Source organism: Harpia harpyja, chromosome 13 (genome assembly GCF_026419915.1).
Source record: "Harpia harpyja isolate bHarHar1 chromosome 13, bHarHar1 primary haplotype, whole genome shotgun sequence".
NCBI lineage: Eukaryota > Metazoa > Chordata > Aves > Accipitriformes > Accipitridae > Harpia > Harpia harpyja.
Genome location: NC_068952.1, coordinates 12733931 through 12754048, shown reverse-complemented (window position 1 = coordinate 12754048; position 20118 = coordinate 12733931). Strand labels below are relative to the sequence as shown.

General features: G+C 39.8%; 1 protein-coding gene across 1 annotated transcript in view; it reads left to right on the top strand.

Moving 5' to 3' along the window:
- Nucleotides 1-17297, top strand: part of HHAT (hedgehog acyltransferase) — a 113141-nt gene extending 95844 nt beyond the window's left edge. The window contains exons 10-11 of the mRNA XM_052806640.1: nucleotides 2928-3072; nucleotides 17200-17297. Coding sequence (XP_052662600.1) covers nucleotides 2928-3072; nucleotides 17200-17297 — 243 coding nt within the window. The remainder of the gene's footprint in view (nucleotides 1-2927; nucleotides 3073-17199) is intronic.
- Nucleotides 17298-20118: the final 2821 nt, after the last annotated feature.

The window sequence follows — 20118 nt, the reverse complement described above, 5'->3', positions numbered from 1 at the left end:
AAAACGTGTACTGCTTTTTGGATCAATGCCTAGGAAAGTTAATGGAAATTAGCTCCAGCAAAACCCAGAAAGGGTTCAGTGTTTGTCTAAACTGTTTCTGTCCTAAACTACTCCCTTATACCTTATAAATGACCAAACACTTTTATGGTCTGTACTACAGCTAACTGGTATTGTTTAACATACAGCACTTTTGAAGAGGCTGATGTATTATATGTGACAGGTTTATTTCATTTTCTTAGTAACTTCTTTTTTTTTTTTTTAAGTGGCAGAGCTTTTTTAGCTATTCATGTTGTTTGTCTTGGCTGTACTGCTTTGGGTTGTAAAACAGGCAGACCTCACAAACTCACCAGGTCTAATCAGTGCCTTGGTGGAAAATGCAGTCCAACACCAGCTGTCTGATGGATTGTCCATCTCTAACTCTTTCTACAGCTTTACCAGAAGGTTCTTCTGTTTTTCTCTTCCCTAATTAAAACTGTTTCTCTATAGAGTTGATGAATAAGTTTGATAGACAAAGGGAGAGTGAAAGGTAGATCAGATGATAGACTATGCTCTATAGATAAGCTACAGCTCAATCAGAATTAATTAGCATGGTGTAAGAAGAGGGTAAGTTTGGTGACTCTTAACACAAAAGTTCAAGCTAGCATGATCATAACTGCTCCTTATTTAAAGTTGGTTGTTAACATTGATTTAATAGTAAGATTTCAAACTTTTTCTCTGTGTGCATACAGTTACGCATTCTGAAAGGGCATACATTTTTTATATATCGGACCACACATTCATACTATGCATTTCAGGAGAAGAAAACTTAAGATATCCTCTACCTGTGTGTGAACTGAAAGAGAATGTTTTGGAAGTCCTTGGGCAGCTTTGGAGATGCAAAGTACTAGAAAGGGAAAAAGTTGTTTCACTAAGTAACTGTCAGTGTCTGTGAATATTTATGTAATTATCTTCTCTACCCTTCTCCTGTGATGCCCTACTTTTCATCCAGAATTTTCAGAGAAAAATCTGTCTGTTCTTATACATGAATGTTTTTCATAGCGGTGTGTGGAAGATTGAGTATTGCTGTATTGTGCATACAGGCTGATACAGAGTACTTTTCACTGAAGCTTATCTATCCCCATTTTTGTGCTGACTCAGACTGACTCATACACTAGATATAGTTCTGACTGGGACTAACATTCAATTTACCACAGATCTACTTTGCAGTAATATGTTAAAATTGTATTTTTATGCTTGTAACTGTCATTTATTTGAAGATTTGTCACTTTATAATCTAGCAGTTGAAACATTTGTTTTGATGCTTACAGAACTAGCAATTTAATCGTCTAGGAATGTATTTTTTAGGTCTGTTTTGAGTATGTGTTTATGTTGTTTCAGGTATCTGAGCATGAATTCTGGTCTGGCTGCAGCTATTAAAGATTAATTACTGCTTTTTTTTTTTTGATGCTGCAATCAAAAGACTTTTTCTGCAACATAACCATTTATGATGTGAAGGCTGAGCAGCTCCTGAAATTTTCCTTAGTTCCCATGCCCTGGCAAATGCTCATCACTTCACACGAAGCATTCAGTCTTTTGCAGGTTCAGGCACTATGTAAAGAGGCTTTCAGCCTAGGGCCATGATGAACAAGACACTTTTCCTTATGCAGTAATGAGACAATGTTTCCTCGTGAAGTGCTGTAATGCTTTTAAACTCATTCTGACAACTGAATATTGGAGGAAGCTAAAACTTTCTTATCCTTCTTTCACCATCTTTTTGCAGCCTCTGTGCTGCACTCACACCTCAGATGATAGTGCAAAATATAGATTAAAAAATATGTGAACCAGTGTATGGTGGAGAGAGACATACTTAATTTGTATCATTAGAACAATAGTACCAAATCTTTGTAACAGATACTTGCACTTCTCAAATATGAGCAGTAATATTTGCACTGAGAAAAAATTTGGGATTGCATGTGTATTTAAATCTTTTTTTCTATGGAAGTATCTCTTTATTAAGATCAATCAGTTCTGATCTGACTCTAGAATCTTTCAGTGAAGTCTTATTAATGAAACAAAGCGTTAATGACTTCTGAAGTTGTTTGATGCTGTTTGTTTTGTACTGAAGTGCTTTACTCCATATTGGAAACCATTGGATAGTATTATCCACCCCAGAAGCATGTCCTTAGTGTTTATGTCCATCAGCAAAAATTCATCAAGGAGTACATTTAATAAGAAAAGAATTAAGACATAGAATGTATACGACTGTGTCCAGTTCTGGTCTCCCCACTACAAGACAAACATGGACATGCTGGAGTGAGTCCAGCAAAGGGCCACAAAGATGGTGAAGGGATTGGAGCATCTGCCATAAGAGGAGAGGCTGAGAGAGTTGGGACTGTTCAGCCTGGAGAGAAGACTCAGTGGGGATCTTATCCATATGTATAAATACCTAATTGTAGGGAGGAAGAAGACAAAGCCAGACTCTACTTAATAGTATTTAGTGACAGGAGAAAAGGCAACAGACACAAACTGAAATGCAAGAAATTCCATTTAAAGATAAGAAAATCTTTTTTACTATGAGGGTACAGCACAGGCTGCCCAGAGAGGTTGTGCAGTCTCCATCATTGCAGATGTTCAAAACTCGACTGGACACAGTCCTGAGCAGCCTGTTGTAGCTGACCCTGCTTTGGTGACCTTTCTAGGTAACCTCCAGAGGTACCTTTCAACCTCAACTATGATTCAACGCTGCTTTTGTCACAAAGTCTTACCCAAACTTAAATGACATTGGTGGAAGTTCTGCTAGATATTTTAAAAGCTTTGGGATCTCTTCCATAAGGATTTCAACTTCTGGATAAAAGTTGTTTGTTGTAACTACAATGTGTTTTTCTAACGTTGCTTGAAAAATTGTAGTGGTTGTTAACTTCATCTGCACCTTTTGTTTTGCCCCTCAGGACCGTTTCTTCCCACCAAGAATTCGTCGTCGACTTCATGCTGTCCTAGCATCTGTTAGCACTTCAATGCTGATTTTATCAAATCTAATATTTCTTGGAGGAAGTCACGTTGGAAAAATCTACTGGAACAGGATCTTTATAGAAGGCAAGTTTATTTTTATGTGCTTTCTAGATAACAGAACTTTCCAAATATTACCTTGGGTGGGCTGAGCCAGGTTTTTCTCTCGCTGCACTAACTGGGGTTAACTTTCTGTTCCTGTTCAAAACCATTAAAAATCTGTCTGACAAAATCTAAATAACTGTGCAGGCTGTGTGACTACAGAGAAACATTGCCTTTCTCCCATCAAGTCTAGAAAGAGAGTTACCAGACTTCTGTGTCAGTGAAATCACTGAAGACCGAATAATAAATGTGTGACAAGTTAGGCAGGTTGGATATTTTTTTTTTTTTCAGCTCTGCATTTCATGTACATCAGTAAGAATAGTAAGCCAACCCCATAGATTCTGTGGACGTTTAGTGAATGAGATCTTGTCGTGGTTTAACCCCAGCCAGCAACTAAGCACCACGCAGCTGCTCACTCACTTCCCCCCCACCCAGTGGGATGGGGGGGAGAATTGGGAAAAAGTAGTAAAACTCGTGGGTTGAGACAACAGTTTAATAGAATGGAAAGGAAGAAAATAATAATGATAGTAATAACAATAATAAAATGACAATAATAATAATAAAAGAATTGGAATACACAAAAAAAGTGATGCACAATGCAGTTGCTCACCACTTGCTAACCGCTGCGCAGTTCCTGAGCAGCGATCCCCTCCCCAGGCCAACTCCCCCCAGTTTATATACTGGGTATGATGTCACATGGTATGGAATACCCCTTTGGCCAGTTTGTGTCAGCTGTCTTGGCTGGGTCCCCTCCCAACTTCTTGTGCCCCTCCAGCCTTTTTGCTGGCTGGGCAGGAGAAGCTGAAAAATCCTTGACTTAGTCTAAACACTACTTAGCAAGAACTGAAAACATCAGTGTGTTATCAACATTCTTCTCATACTAAATCCAAAACATAACACAATACCAGCTAATAGAAAGATAATTAACTCTATCCTAGCTGAAACCAGGACAGATCTGCATAATACAGCATAATTGAGCAATTAAGGTTTTATTGTAGTGGATCTGTTGTCAGGGTAGGGGCCTTCTGACTTGTGGACAAGGTTTGAGGACAGAGGAACTTGGGTGACAGTATCAGCCTGTGGTGTTGCTGAATAAGCAGTATGCCGTGTTGTGCTGTGAGCTGACTCAGGAGACAAATTCAGCTTTAATTTTTTTGCCAGAGCTCAATGTAAGCAGGACCAGTTTTATTCTTAGGTTCTTATTGCTGCCAGAGCCCCACATTGCCAAATAAAGGTCTTGTAGAGGAATATTTCTTCCTCATGAGGGAAGTACTAATAGGCTTCTCTGCCTAGAAGCGCTCTCCTACAAAGATGACCACTGTCTATTGCTCCTTCATGCAGTGTTTTCTCCTCTTGTTCCTTGCAATGGTTTAGAGTCAGCTCTGGAGTTCCATGGTCCTACTTAAGCATCCCAAAATAATGACACTATTAAAGAGTAAGTTATGTACATAAACGGAACGATTTATCTTCTGAGCTCAAGCAAAAAAATATATTTGAACAGCCCTAAGAAAGGTACATTTTTAGCATAAAATATAGCGAAGCTTTTTGTTAATACTGGGCAGGGAAGATGGGGTGAAATACTTGCTTATGTTTGGTTTTTGCTCTTAAAACATGAAAGATTTGGTTTCTGTTTTCTTAAAAAGGCTTCTTTTTCTCTTAAATTGTTTCCTCCCGGTTAGTTGGCTAGTAGTTTCAGTAGAAAAAAAATAGCTGAGAGAGTAAGTTTGGAAGTAAAGTTAGACATCACTTCTTATCTAGTAAAAAAAAACACTAGTGAAATTGTCCACTTCAGGTTTATAGCTTTGTGCAAATTATTTTCTTAATGCAATTTGTATATTATAAATGGAGAAAGTATGCCTTCCATTTCAGAAGGATTAGCAGTTGGCAGAATGCTGCGGTTTGCATCTGATGAAGGACAATGTTTTAACAAGTAGAATAGTATTTAATTAAACCAGATCAATTATTGATTGTTTTTCTAGGTTTGATTTGGTGGTTTTTTTTTTTCTTTGGTCTATTGTTTTGCATATAACTTGAGTACATACAGTTACTTCAGTATTAGGTACCAGGTGTCTAAGATAAGAATAGCAAATTAGGTGAGTCATTTGCAACTTTGTTTCTATGATGTGTTAATCAAATTAACTTCACTTTTAGAGCATAAAAGCTTTTGCTTGGTGTAGCTCATACTCTAGTAGTAGAAATCTCAGCGTTAAGCTTTATATGCCTGTATCCTTAGATCACACAGATGACTGAGCATATTCTATTACTGCATTATGGTTCTGACAACTCACGTGTACAAGTTGAAACATCCACTAAGATTTTATTGCATCAACACTCCTGCTCCATTGTGGTTTTCCTACTCTGGAACAAATGCTGAGCATTTAAGGCCAGTCAGATCCAGAAGGATTGTTCAGAACTATGGTCTTCAATTTAAAGTAAATTTCAGTGCTGGTCTGTAAGAGATGTAACAAAAATCTACACATGTATTAGGAGAATGCAATGCTGAAAGGTAAAGATAAATAAATTTGTGTATCATCCACACTGTTCTGGTGAATCCAATTCATCAATATATTCAGACCAAACTAAATACTACAATGTATACTCTTCGGTCATCCCTTTGTCAGCCCAAGGACAGATGAGATGATCTAGCTGCTTGTCTTCAACTGAAGTTTTTGTCATTACCTTCATAAAAAATTAAATGGGGATATGCTTGACTTGTTTGAAGAAGTAGGGGTGGTGGTAACGGGTGAATGTTCTGTGGGGCAGGAGGGTGTTTGTTTGGGGTTTCTATTTTTACACTTTTTCTGGTGTGATGCAAGCAATATAAAGTTCCCATGCATGAAGACTTTCTCTTGTGCATTATGATGTTGAAGAGCTTTGATTAGAACAGATGTTGACCTCCCATCAGTATCTTGTGAAAAGTAGTCAAGAAATCTGGCAAGGGACCCGCAAACCTCTTCTCAATGTAATATCCAAATCTGTGTCCTTGCACTTTGTAGGCAAAGCAATGTTATAATGTCCAGTATATTACTAAGATCTGCTAGATATTTATCTGGTTACTTTGAGTCGATAATTGTTAGCTTTGCGTCGAGAAGTGAAGATACTTGGTGAATTTCAGGTTACAATATTAAAAATAATATTCTTGCTCTATTTAAAACCTTTTTGATCTGTTTGAAATTCATCTTAGTTTAGGAGACCTAAGCAGGGTTTTGCACCACTCTAAAACCAAATCTAGAGAGTAGACATTTGCATTTGGAGGACATCTCTACATTCTCAGCAACCTGGGCAGCAGGACTTGAGATGGGTTGACTGAGGTGGCAGAGGGCTCTGCAGCAACAGTGTGACATAAAACCCCTCTGAGGTAAGGAGTAGAGATCAGGTAAGGAATAGAGCGCTGTGGAAACAAAGCTGTCCACCTGCACATCAGCTGCGAAGAATATTCAGTTCCTTTCCTGTGTTCAAATCCCACAGAAGTATGTCTAAAAAGACTTGTATGTATACAGGTAGGAAGAAAATAGGAGAATAGATGTGCATTTCACAGTTTGTAAATATAATTGGCATTTGTAGATCGCTAACAAAATTAGTCAAGAACATATGTGCTAAACTCAAGCAATAAAATGCACCTCAGAGCAGAAATCAGATGTCCAGGTTTAGGTGCAGCTTTAGGTGTTGTGCATGGCATTTTCAGGTCTGGCAAGTAAATGAACCTGAGAATATTAGTATTTTAAAACCCTAAATGCCCAACATATAGCACTTTGTAGTCAGAAATCAAGTCCTATTGTATAATATCTAAAAACAGTGCTTGGAGAGCAGCTTCCCATTAGCATGTGTGTGACAGCGAAGCAAATTTGAAATGGCTAACTCTTAAAAGGAAGTTTTGCTGACGTTGAAGAGGTACAAAATGCACTTCTAGTTTTGCTCTTTGGTTACTGAAGAGGATCTACTGTGTTCTTTTGCAAGGACCGAGTATTATCAAAAATCTATACAGTTGTCTGAGAGTGGGGAGGAGAGGACATGGGTATGAAAGTTAAACCCCAGGACAGCATAGTAAGTGCAAGGAGGACCATGTAAGCGAGCTACCTTTGTCATCAAAGCTTTGTGGATTGCTTTCTAGGAACAAGATTTAGATGAGGTGGTTTCTCACATGTGGTAAGCTTTGGATGCTGCAATGCCTCTTGCCATGCCATAGTTACACCTTTTCTTTTCCTGGAAGTCTTGCTTGACTGATATTTGAACTGTTTTGCAGTGCCTTGGCAGTGCTTTCCACAGCTCCCATACCACTGTCAAGGAGAATTTATATTTGAGCATGCCAGGTTGCAGTATTTTTTAGTGTTTGCTTTCCTCTTGTGAAAAACAAATAAAATTTATCTGGCTTCAAAATGAATTTCTGTGCATCATTGAAATCACTGTTGTCGAAATTATGAGAGCAGGGGTGGGTGTGTCTTATATGTATGAGTATTCTTAAATTTGTTCTCAAACTGTTCGAACCAGCCTTACTGCTTGTTTCTAAAACTTAACTTGGCCCCGTAAGTTATTTACAAAGAAAAAAAGTTCCTACAGCAAGCATTTGACTTTTTTTAGTAAGGCTTTTCTCATGGGAAACAGTGTCATTCTAATAAGAAAGCAGGAGAAATGTCTTCTACATAACAAACTGGTTTTAATCCTATATTCAGAGTAATTAATTGATACTTCACTTGAAAATGAGAGCCTCCAACGAGGGGGGTTCTCTGGAAGGGCTCTCTCCTGGGACTGGCACTGTGCAGTGCTTTTGGTTAAGAGGCTGAATTACTTTAGCAAGCATGGCCAAAGGCATTAAGCTGGGTGGGGACACAAGTATATTGGGTGATAAAAATATAAAATGCTTCCTGCTCTTTCTCTGGTTTGTGAGGGACAGAGCCCAGATCAATGAGGAAAGCGCACAGTGCATGTCAGGCGTATTTTACTTTGAATAGCTGTCTGAAAATTGGACAGCCATCATTTAACTTAACTATAAACCAGTACTTTAACTCTCCAGTTTACCTTGCTAAATTGTGAGGAGTGCCTCTCTTGAGGGCAGTTCATCCCACGTACATCTGTCTTAGCATTGGATGAGATGCATTGTCACTCTTCACTGAGTTCAGAGGCATTTTGTACAGACTAGTTTAGAATAGATTGGACATCCAACCTTTGAGAAGGTGCCCTTCGGTAGATATCCAGCTAAGAGTGCATTTCACCCTTGGTTAGAAATGATTTACCACAGGAGTACAGAATGGCTGGCTGGGCAGAAGTCCTGCAATGAAGAGTATCTGACTGTTCTACCAGATTGCAAACTTTGTGCAGCATCACACCGCTTACAGCAGAAATAGACCTTACGCCGAGATGCACTGACGCCAGTGTAAAATGCACAAAATAACCTCTTCTCCTACATGATGTTCTGAAGGTTAAAGTTAAAAAAAGTCCAGTTTTGGTTACTGCAGTTTAAAAAAAAAACAAACATCTGACAGGGAGAGGGAAATACAGCAACATGATTGGAAGTCTAGGAGCCATGACCCTGAAATAAATGGCGTTGTTTTGTTTTGAGAGGGAAGTATTGAGGGGAGAAATGGGTACGTAGAAGTATCTGCAAAGAAAATGTTAACAAGCTATTCTGTATCACCAGTGAGGTCAGGAAAAGAAAAAAACCCTGTAAAACATAGCAAGGAAGCTTTAGTTGAGGTAGGAGAAACTTTCAAACTGTGAGGCATGGAAAGTATTCAAACACATTACCTAGGTAAGCTGTTGGATTTCCATCTTTGGAGGGCAGTCTCCAGGTAGACAAAAATCTAGCAAGCAATGTAGAAAATCCTGTTTTCATTGTGGTGTAGGAGGAACCTCTGAAGAGCCTCCAGACCCAGTCCAAGTCCTGTTTCTCTAGGTGGTTCATCAGCAGGTACAGCTGTTTACCTGGAAGAGAAATCTGTGTACAGCACAGTAGGATTTTTGTTTGGATTTATGTATTTCTTCAGTAAGTTAAGGACCATGGTAATGTACAAAACCACAGTTTCAGTAACATTTTGTAACTGTTTCTTTTTGAAGTATGATGGTCTGATGGGGGGAAAAAAGCCCATAGTGCTGTGGCTGAGGTGCAGCTTAGTGGAAGTCGTGGTGCAATTTTAACTACCGACGAATACTCTCATGGAGAAGTCTGAAATTATTTGCTGTTTCATACTTGCTCTTTTCTTCTAGCTTTTAGGATGAAATGCATAGTGCTGTATATGAACATTTCGTTAGATAAATTTCTGAGAGCATTTAAAACCAATTGTACTATACAAAACTAAAACTGATTTCTCAATGTCTAATATTTGTTCACTAATTGAAGATGGTGAGGCCTTTATTTTGCTCCAGTTTTCCCTTTCGGCTTGCTTTGAAGCAAAATAAGGTTTTGTGCTCATCAGAATTCAGTTATTTGGTTAATTTATAGGGAAAAGAAAAGATTTTTCTCATCGCTACTAGGTGATTACCTGACCTACTTTATGGAGGCAGAAAGCCTTTGGACTTACAGCTGTGCAGCACTATCTCAGATTGTTTCACAGGACATCTTAGACATTGATTTGCAAGTGGGAATTTCCATGATAATGGCATACAAGATTCAGGGGTTTGAGTGAACCAAAGAGTTTGGTGTAACATACGTAAACGTTGAATTTTCAGCTTGCTTTGGCAGAAACAGTAGACCGTTATCTTATGACATTAGATTAAAATGATGCTGTTTGCTAATTACACTATATCACAGTATTGAAGATTATTCTCAGAATTTATATTGGTTTCATGTTATGTAAATCATGTAGTGAATTAATTGAGAATTGAAAGGGTATCAGGATCCTTCAAGATGTCATCCTGGACTGCTGTTACCTTTACAAGTTTTGCCCTTGATTTTGGAGACAGTGAAATTAGGTCCTTTTTCTACAAAAAATCACTTGTATATTAGTGGTTGAGATGACTTTCTCTGTTCAACAACTAAATCATTTAAAAACCATGAGTTACTTATTGTGTAGCTCCACTGCCATGTGAGATGTCAATAACAAAAAAAGATGAGATTCCTGTATCGGTGGTTGTATGCTCTAGTCTGGCTCCTGTAGGATTATGTCTACCCATTAGATATGTTGCTGTTTGCATGCCTCATCTGCTGCAATAACATGCATAGGAAAAATGTCTCAGGATGATCAGCAGTTCATATAACAGCATCTCTCCCTTCAAAAACTATGTGAATATTGCTAGTTAGCTTAGTTAACAGATTTAGCACATTTTAAGGGCTGAGGGAAGCTAATAAAAAGAGTTGGAGCAAAGTAGTTAGAACTTGTTACTAAACAGGGTTTTGTTGGACTTTTTAACTCTGAGGTGTTGCCAGATAACATATAATGATGTATTAGGAGCCATATTGCACTTCAACTTCTGAGATTGGTAACAGCGATATCTGTAAATACCTAGCTATGAAGGGGCTTAAAGGTGCAGGAGGAATGAAATCATGTAGCGAAGGACCTCAAAGGAGGCCACAAGACCTGTCAGCTGAGGTGTCCCTGTGACTGTGTGATACTTTGCTGTCCATTCTGCAAAACCTTCATTCAAATTTCTTTGCAGCTGAAAGAAAAAAGGAGGGCTACTTCAATGATTTACTGTTCAGAGTTGCCACTGTTCGGGTTTTCAGATGGCCCTTGTTTTGGTTTGGAAGCTTCTACTGTAGAGTAGCTGGCCTGTGGTCTTCCAGCGTTCCTGTTTCTCCAAATTTTCACTGTCACTGAGAAATCGCGCTCGCTGCTGTTATGCAGAAACTTACTTAAGGTCATTTTTTCCAAAAATACATTTGAATGCTGTATTGATGGATTGCATAATTTAGAGAAATATTGCATAGTGGCAGGAATAGTACTGAAGATGTCACATTTTTCCAAATGATTCATTCCTCTTCATGCACAAAGGAAACTTGTTTTTACAATAATTTCTGTGACCTTGCTTGGTGGGTGCTGTTCTTTGGGAATTGAACTGGCAAAATACCAAGAAAAATGAATTTTGGTCTGCAGTAATAAGGAGGCAGTGGTTTGGGTTTTTTTTCCCTTTCACCTCCCAAAGGATGAGAGCTGTATAAAAACAAATATTCGCATGGGTTTTGAGGGGGGTTCCTCAGAGTTGAACCAGTAAAGCATGTTCTGCCATTTTCTGCTGAATCATGTTGGTTTGAGCCTCTGTTCTATGTGAAAGCTGTTGGAGCATTGCTGTGTTTAAATTCAACTGTTGCTGTTGAATCTCAATAGTTTACCATTTGTTGTCACAGTCTTCGGATCTGATCCTACAATCATATCAATGCAGAAAGATCCCTCTATCTAGAAAGTCCCAGAACATGTGCAGACATGTCTGCCGCGATCAGTATGATTGTAGGGTCAGAAACCTTTATTTTACATACGGCATGTACAGGTACAAAAATGTAGGAGAGTCTACACTATGAAAGTACAGAGTTCACTGTTGTGCATTATGTGGTATGTAACTTACAGAACTAAGTAAACTACATTGCACACAGAAAATGGGGAGTTGTTCCTACATCATGCTGCCTTCTTGGCAATCTGCAGTTCTTTTATAAAAATGACAAGAAGTTTGCTACTTAATGAGCTTTGCTGATCACAGGCAAAATGCCCCCAGATTTTCAATGACTTGGGCAAGGTTCGTACAACCTTTTTCTTATCATTTTAATGATGCCAGTAAAGCGTAGGATGGTATGATGAGCAGTTGGTATAGTGGGTTGGCCAAGTCCATCTTACAGATGTCACCTTGCTGGTAGCAATGTGCTTAGTGTGGAAGCTGGGATGAATGATACTGCCAAACATGCATGTTCTGCTGGTGTAGCAGATCAGTCTGTGCTCCTAGTATAGTCTTTCAGAGACTGAAGCAGTTTCAATGTGTGGACTCTTTGTCTTGAACATAGCGTGAACATGAAAAATAAAACTAGTTTTTGTCTCAAAAAGCTTAAAATTGCCATGACCTCATGACTGCTTGTCAACATGTAATTCAGCTTATAACTCCTATAGCAGAGGTCAGCAAAGAAGTAAGAGGGTGGGAATGGTTTTAAAATTCATTGGAGAACTTTTTAAAAAAAATAATTGTGTAATACCTGTAAAATGTCTTTCTCTTTTGGGTCCTTATGCACATAATGTACAATGACAGACATGTCACATAGCCACGTAGGAATACCCTTGGAACCACATTTTCTTGAAACTGTTCCTTGGGAATTGCTGACAAGACAGGAATAGCGCTCCTCATTTCCCCTGTGAGTTGTAAATTAACTGGGGCTGAGGGCTGCCGGAGGGAGCAGTGTTGTTGCTTCCAGAAGCGACACTGGAAGATGGGGGTGTGGCTGTGGTTATGCCAGATCTTGTGTCACACATTACCAGCAAGAGTAATTTTTGAGGACCATTAGCTTTCTTTTCCACTCCAGGTCCTGCTTGTCCTCAGTGTTGAGAGGGGAGAGACAATTTTGGCCTATCTTGCAGAGGAAGAAATGTAGTGACCCACACTGACCATGGCTATTTCTTTTCCCTGCAATTGTACTTGTTGGCTCTTGCCATGCAAAATAGCCCAGCCAAGAACCTTAGGAGGGCAGAGGACGCTCACAGTTTTGCCTTCTCATTCCCCTGTATTTTTGCCATACACAGCAAAAGTCTCACAATGACTCACAGTAACATAGCCTGGTATAAAGTACTTGAATTGCTGTTTTATATTTACTGTGTCACTATGCTTATTGGGAAATTTATACATAAATGAACTCATGGATGTGGTGACATGTATGTAACTGATTAGTAAGAGCCATAATTTCAGCTAAGACTTGCAACCATTGAGAAAAGTTCTCTGAAGAATGATGCAATCTTTTTTTTTTTTTCCCTTATTCAGAAATTTCCAGGAGCCTTGTAGCTGCTACTTCTTTCTCATCATTGAATCCTGTTTCTGCCTTCTGTCAGCTCCTTTCATGTGTCTTCAGATTTGAACTAGTCCTGACTCTCACTTTTTTCTAATGCTCATTTAGAGAACAGTTCCCAAATACAGAAAGTAACCATTTAACAGCAGGAACTGGAACACCAGCTGTATTTAGCTTTGCAATCATTGAGACTTTCATGACAACTTTCTAAGTTGTTTATCTCCTGAAAAGTGATGTTAAAACAGCATTGTGGGGCTCCACAATTACTGCCACTTGGAGCCTGCTAGATCAAATTTTCCCAGCTTACAGGAAAAAAGACACTTTTTTTTCCAAATGCCAGCCCTGCATATCAGCTTGAGATTGGAAATTCAAGCTGTGTTCAGTCTGGCTCTTGCATATCTAGCAGCAAAGTCAGAGATGTTTTAACAATTCTGTTGTGAAGGGGCATGGGCCACAGAGGAGGCTGATCCTGTTCTAAAAGCTGTGTTGCCTGTGTAACAGGAATGAAAAGCAGTTCAGAGCTTATTTTTCTCACAGAGGAAGCTTGACAGGAGTTTTTACTACACTGTAGCACAGTTCTGCTGCATAAGTAGGCAACATTTTTACACTAATGTTGTTTTGTCTATAATTCTGTTCTAGGTTCACAACCAAAGATAGTTGTTTCAGATTATTTTAGCTTCTCTTTCTATCTCTGAATGCATTTATTTCAACCATCCTTAAATAGCCACTGCTTTGCAGAATAAGAAAACTAAAAGTACATGAATCCTGCAAAAAATTGACTGATTTGATTAGGCCTTGTCTCATTGTCTTGACTGTTGGGGTTTTGGGTAGGGTTTTGGGTTTGGGGTTTTTTTTTGAGAGGGAGAGAGCAAAACATTGTATCCATAGTTGATAAAATTTATACACTTACACCATCATAAATGCTGACAGTTCTGTGAAATGTCTTCCAGCTCCCATCTTTACGTTCCTTACTAAATTGCATCCTGTGGCACGTTTTCTTAGTGCGCTTGGTCGCAACTCAAAGATCTGAAACTGTGCAGAGTTGGGATTTAAGTTCATGCCCAACTTGGAATATATCAAACTTCACGTGGACTTGATCAAGCCCTATGAGAAACAGCACCGTACGGTGGAGCAAACTTTGCTCTGATGTCCCTAAGGAAGCACCATGAGGGCAGAAGTGTGTCTCCTTCCTAAACAGCTGGGATTTTTTTGTTCAGTGTTATACCACTCCATTGATAATCTTGCTGTTTAGTGTGGCACCTGTAAAGGATGGATGAGGAGGGAAGCATGTGGGTCTATGACTTTTTTGATCTCTTTGGGCACTGTCTTTCCTTTAGAAAATGGAGAGATATCTCTCTCTAACTCCTAAAACCTTAGTTCTGTCTGCTGCAGAGGCTGCACCCCTGGGATACAGTGCCCTCCAGTGCTATCATGTGTGACTTCTGATGACCATTTGAATACATGGTTTTGAAGTGCATGGCCCAGGTCTGCCTAAGCTCTGTGAGAACAGATAGAATTAGAGTACTAAATGGCACAGTACCTAGACTTAACCTCAATAATCCTGGAAATGTTGCATTTTTCTGTTAGTGCATGTATGCGTGTGTGTAAGTAACAGAATGTAGCTGAGATACTAGACTAAATAAATGCAAGAAATATTAATGTCTGAAATCCAGTTGTAAAGTCGGAGAGCATCATAAGCATTCCCAGTTATTGTTACAAATTATATCTGATGCTTGCTGTTTATTCTGTAGTGAAATAATTATAAATTTCAGAGCAGGGAAATTCCTCAAGAATGTTTCTTCCAAGAAAGTAATGGACTTCTAATATTAGGGTAGTTTTAATTTAATAAACTGTCTTCCATTTTATCTTTCCCTTTTCTCACTTATTATTTCTAAATTTCCTAATACAAGGAGGGTATGTACTGGCACCCAGTTGTGACTTGTTAGGTTATGGATATCTTCCTAGGTGTTGAATTTTCACTGTTAGTAGGTTAGCTTAAAGCCCTGTATGCTTTAACAAGTTTGGTTTTATTTCTGACAGTTGTTGAGATACCCGAGTCTTTTTTTTCCACAAATCTGTCAAGCTGGCAGACCTGTGTGTTCCTGCCCATTCTACTAGTTGGCAGTAAATGGTGCAAGTAATTTGTAGCTACTGAGTAGCACACCAATATTTAAGTGTCTTAAGTAGAAAATATGCTCTGCTGTTAATAACTGATTTAGTTATTTTGATTTTTTTTTTAAAGCTACTTCCTTATTTTTGCAGCTTGCACGCGAAAACTGATAAATAACATGATAGGTTTTTTGTGTTGTTAACATCCATGCTCCTAACCATATAACAACGTTGGACTATTGATTTTTATTACTTCTGCCCTCTTTCACATGGCTTTTATTAGACCCACAGCTAAGCCTTCTATCAAATACAATAATCCTTCTGCAAATTCTAACTTAGGCTTTGAAGCAATCCTGGGAGACGAGTGACTTGTGTATTATAATACAAATTATCCATAAAAATTCTCCCAATGGTGGGACTTTTATGTCTGAATAAATATTTATCTTGCATCTAGATTGGACAGAAACTCAGTCTTGGTACTTGCGTGGAGTATTGTTGTGGGAGAGGGTTGTTTCTCTTTAGAAATAGTAGTAAAGTGTTACTGAAGTAGTTGCATTGTTCAGAAGGAAAAACATCTTTAGTAGTTATTAATATTGAAAGAAAAGTGTAAGTATATTATTCCATTACTTGCAGGTTAGTATGCATCCTGCAGTGAGGAATAGTTTGCAAATAATTGAAAGTCTTTTAAACTTGAATCTTGTGACTATAATGCCTTGCTAGCCCCTCTGTTAGTAATATTTACAGTGAAGGCATCTTCTACTTAACAAATAGTTTGTATGTAAATAGTTGAAAACCAGCTTATCAGAGAATCTTAATCTTGTCCCAGTTGCTATTACCTTTGATTTAAAATGCCTAAACCAGTGATCGTTGTTCTAGCATGTCTGTTGTATGCAGCTAAGAATGTTTTATATATTCCTTCATTCCTGTATATAAAAACTGCCTCAGTTATGTTTTTAGTGTAGCAAATCAGAAGTTAAAACATACATGTGGAACAAGATAATCTTCAAGACATGGGCACCATCCATTACAGATGAAGTCTAGCATGTGGATATCTTATTTTTTTCCTCCAGTATTGAGACAGGAGACAATGAGCTTAGTCCTGCCCAAATACCATGTTTAAATGTTAAGAACAGTCAACCTGTACAAATGTGGAAAATGAAATGGCTGAAAAACTCTAGAGAATTGCTAATGGCATGTACAGTTTTTTGCCTTAGCTTAAGTTCAAATTTTTTCGCAGTCAGGAGAAACTGAGAGTTTGTACCACCTGATAGTTTTTTCTGTGCCTCTGGAATACAAACTGGGAAGAAGCGTTCTGATAGTTGCTGCTGTTTAGCAGTAGCTCAGCAGTACTGCTTCCTGGCGGGTCTGCAGATTACTCTAGCAGTGGAATAAGCTTGGAGACTGAACTCCTCTTGTCGATAGTTTGGCCATTTGAGACCACAGCTATTGCATAAAAGCTATGAAAAAAGTTAGGGGTTCAGTTTTTGTCACACCCTAGATGTGCTAGGAGTGTTTGCATGGTGGTTTGGATATTACTTCCAGTAGCAAAAGCAGACTCACTCTTGCTGATCTTATTCCTAGCCTTACTAAAGATGTCCTAGCAGAATGAGATTCTCTCTTCCAGCATTTTCTTACACAGATTGGTTACCGCTTCATCAGAAATAACAGATCTGCATGACTAATACAGGGAAGTGCCCCTGTGAATCGGCATGCAGAGCGAAAAGAAGGATCATCGAGACCCTCAGGGGAAAACTATCACTAGAGCCCTGATGTTAAAAGGCTCTTTGGGGGATATTGATGGTTTTCCGTTATTTGACTTGTAATTCTATGAGAGCAGATTACTGCATTTAGCACTCTTTTTTTTTTTTTTTGTCCACGTGCCAAAAGCCCTTATAGTGCTCACTGAGGTATGTAAACAGTATTGTGCCCAGTTTAATACAGCTCTTATAATCTGATTTGGCCAATGTTGCATACTAAGTCAGGGGCACAAGTAGATGGAGAAATTGGGAATCGTGAATCCTATGGACTAAATTCTCTTTCCATGAAAACTTAATGTTTATAACTTAAGCTCTATAATTAATATCTTGTTGCAGGCCAGCCATGTGATATATTGATAATGGCTAACCTTGCCAGTGGAGAGGAGGGATTGATGCTAGGCATTGAGGGTCTGTCTTCATTTTTCTTGGATTAGCATGCAGCAGAAATAGAGAAGGCAGTATTTGCTAGTTAAATGGGACTAATGCAGGTATTACAAACAAGCTGTGGCTAAAGACCCTCAAAAGTCTTTTAAAAAGTGCAAATATTCCTTCAACATGGTGGCAGACTCTCATGTAGACCAAGTTTTATTACATTGGCCAGTCCTGGCACACTTGAAGGTCTGTCTTCTGTGGTATCATGTATTATGCTAGCACCCAGTACCAGATGCTCAGGGAAAAAATGTGTAAGGACCAGGTCTGTAACAGCAAAAGCTTTTGTTACAGTGAGAGCCAGTACACAGCTCAGTCTGAGCAGTGCAAGCTAGGAGGGGCAGGGTTGTGTAAACATGGCCCTTTTGCTTCTCTTTTAGTAGGACTGGGGAAGCTCTTGGCAGGCATGAAAGCTACTTGGGTCTCATTGAAAATCTGGTCAGTGAATGTGTTGCTGACTTTGACTACAGTGAATACCCTCATGCACAGGGCAGACATAATTGCTGGGCAGTACTGCATAATTGCATAGGGCAGTACATAATGTTACACCTCCCTGAAACAGCAGGATTTAATTTCTCTTACAGAACTGAGGAAGCAGTCATTATTTCTTTATCTTACAAGTATGTGTTTGGTCTCTGCACTCTTCTGCTATTGACAGAGGAGTCAGATATTTTGGCTTAACTACAACTAAAGCATGAGAACAGCAAAAGACAAAAACTAATTAGTATTCTTTTGACTGCTGCTCTGAAGGAATGGAGCTGTATTCTCAGCTCCTTCTTAAACTCCAGTGGAGATTAAAAGAAGACAATGACTACAAGGGAAGACAGAAAAAAAGAAATGGAAACAAGGCAGATCCAGCCAAGAAAAAGTTCTGGCCTAAGCATTTCTTCACACTGCAAATTCATGCAAAATAAACCTTGAAGAGAGACCTGCATTGAAGCCTACTCTCTCTTTGCAGGTTTCCTCCATGGCTTTCGCATAGGCTCTCATTCTTTCTCTGCTTGGAGAAAAGCTGTTGTCCAGTTCCTTTTACTGGACTGGATTGTGGAGCAGACAGTCCCACTGTGAAGTAGCACAAGGAGCATGGACGGAGTATCGTGCAGTCCAAGATACCAGTGGAATCAGCAATCTTGCTGCAAGAGCACGTTCCGTTGAATGAATAAGTTATACCTACTTAAAAATGTAATATGGACCAACACTTTCAATCTATAAAAGCAGAGTGCAGATTCACATCTCACGGGTGGCTGCTCTTTGGCTTGCGTGGCTGGCACTGACAGAACTGGCAAGGATAATCTGAGCAAGGTAACTGACCTTGGCACTGTAACGCAGCTAGTACGAACTGTAGAGTTAGGGACATTTTTCTTTTTCTTTTTTTTAATGCTCTGTAAAGGGTATCATGGTTTAAGCCCAGTCGGTGACAAAGCACCATGAGGCTGCTTGCTCCTCCCCCTTCCCCAGCAGGATGGGGAGGAGAAAATATAAAGAAAAGCTTGTGGGTCAAGGCAAGGACAGGGAGGGATCACTCACCACTTATGGTCATGGCCAAAAAACAGACTCAACTTGGGGAAAAAACAAAATCAATGTAATTTACTACCAATCAAATCAAAACAAAGATAATGAGAAGTAAAACCAAACCTTAAAACACCTTCCCCCAGCCCTCCCTTCTTCCCAGGCTCAACTCCACTCCCAGTTTTCTCGACCTCCTCCCCCCCAGCAGCACAGCGGGACGGGGAATGGGAGTTGCAGTCAGTTCATCTCATGTTGTCTTTGCTGCTCCTTCCTCCTCAGGGGGAGGACTCCTCACACTCTTCCCCTGCTCCAGCGTGGGGTCCCTCCCACCAGAGACAGTCCTCCATGAACTTTTCCAATGTGAGTCCTTCCCACAGGCTGCAGTTCTTCACAAACTGCTCCAGCATGGATCCCTTCCACAGGGTGCAGTCCTTCAGGCACAGACTGCTCCAGCGCGGGCTTTCCCATGGAGTCACAGCCATCTCTGGGGGCATCCACCTGCTCTGGTGTGGGGTCCTCCACGGGCTGCAGGTGGGCATCTGCTCCCCCACTCCCCTCCATGGGCTGCAGGGGGACAGCCTGCCGTCTCACCACGGGCTGCAGGGGCATCCCCTCCTCTGGCGCACCTCCTCCCCCTCCTTCCTCACTGACCTTGGTGTCTGCAGAGGGTTCTCTCTCACATTCCAATGTCCTCCCCCACTGCAGGTTCCCCTTCTTCAGCCTGTTCTCCCAGAGGCGCTACCATCATCATCATCACTGACGGGCTCTGCCTTGACCAGAGGCTGGTCTGACTTGGAGCCGGGGAATCTTCTAGCAGCTTCTCACAGGAGCCATCCCTGTAGCCCCCTCCCCTGCTACCAAAACGCCACCACACAAACCCAATACAAAGGGTTAGATATAAACCAGGTTCTGCAGCACCAGGAGCAGTTCAGAGACTCTGGTGAAGATCTAAACCTGTGAAATTATTGGCATCTGCCATCTGAGATAATAATATATCCAAGGAAGTGCTGTTCTGACTTTGTCCGAATTCTTGTTCATCCCATCCTCCAAGTTTTAGAAGGATTCTTTTTTCTTTTTCTTTTCTTCTTGTGGCTGTTCTGACTGGCTTTGCTGGCAACTCTTTTGATAGCTGACAGTCACCTGGAAAGGGCATCTCCTGAGGCTGCAGGATCGTGGGGCCAGTGTTAAGGAAGTGCATCAAGGCAGTTCATTTTTTAATCCTTTTCAATATGTGTAATAGCACATTCCCATGAATTCCAGTTAACAAATCCAATAGATATCCAAGAACACTTCATTTGAAAGACCACTTTTTGTGGT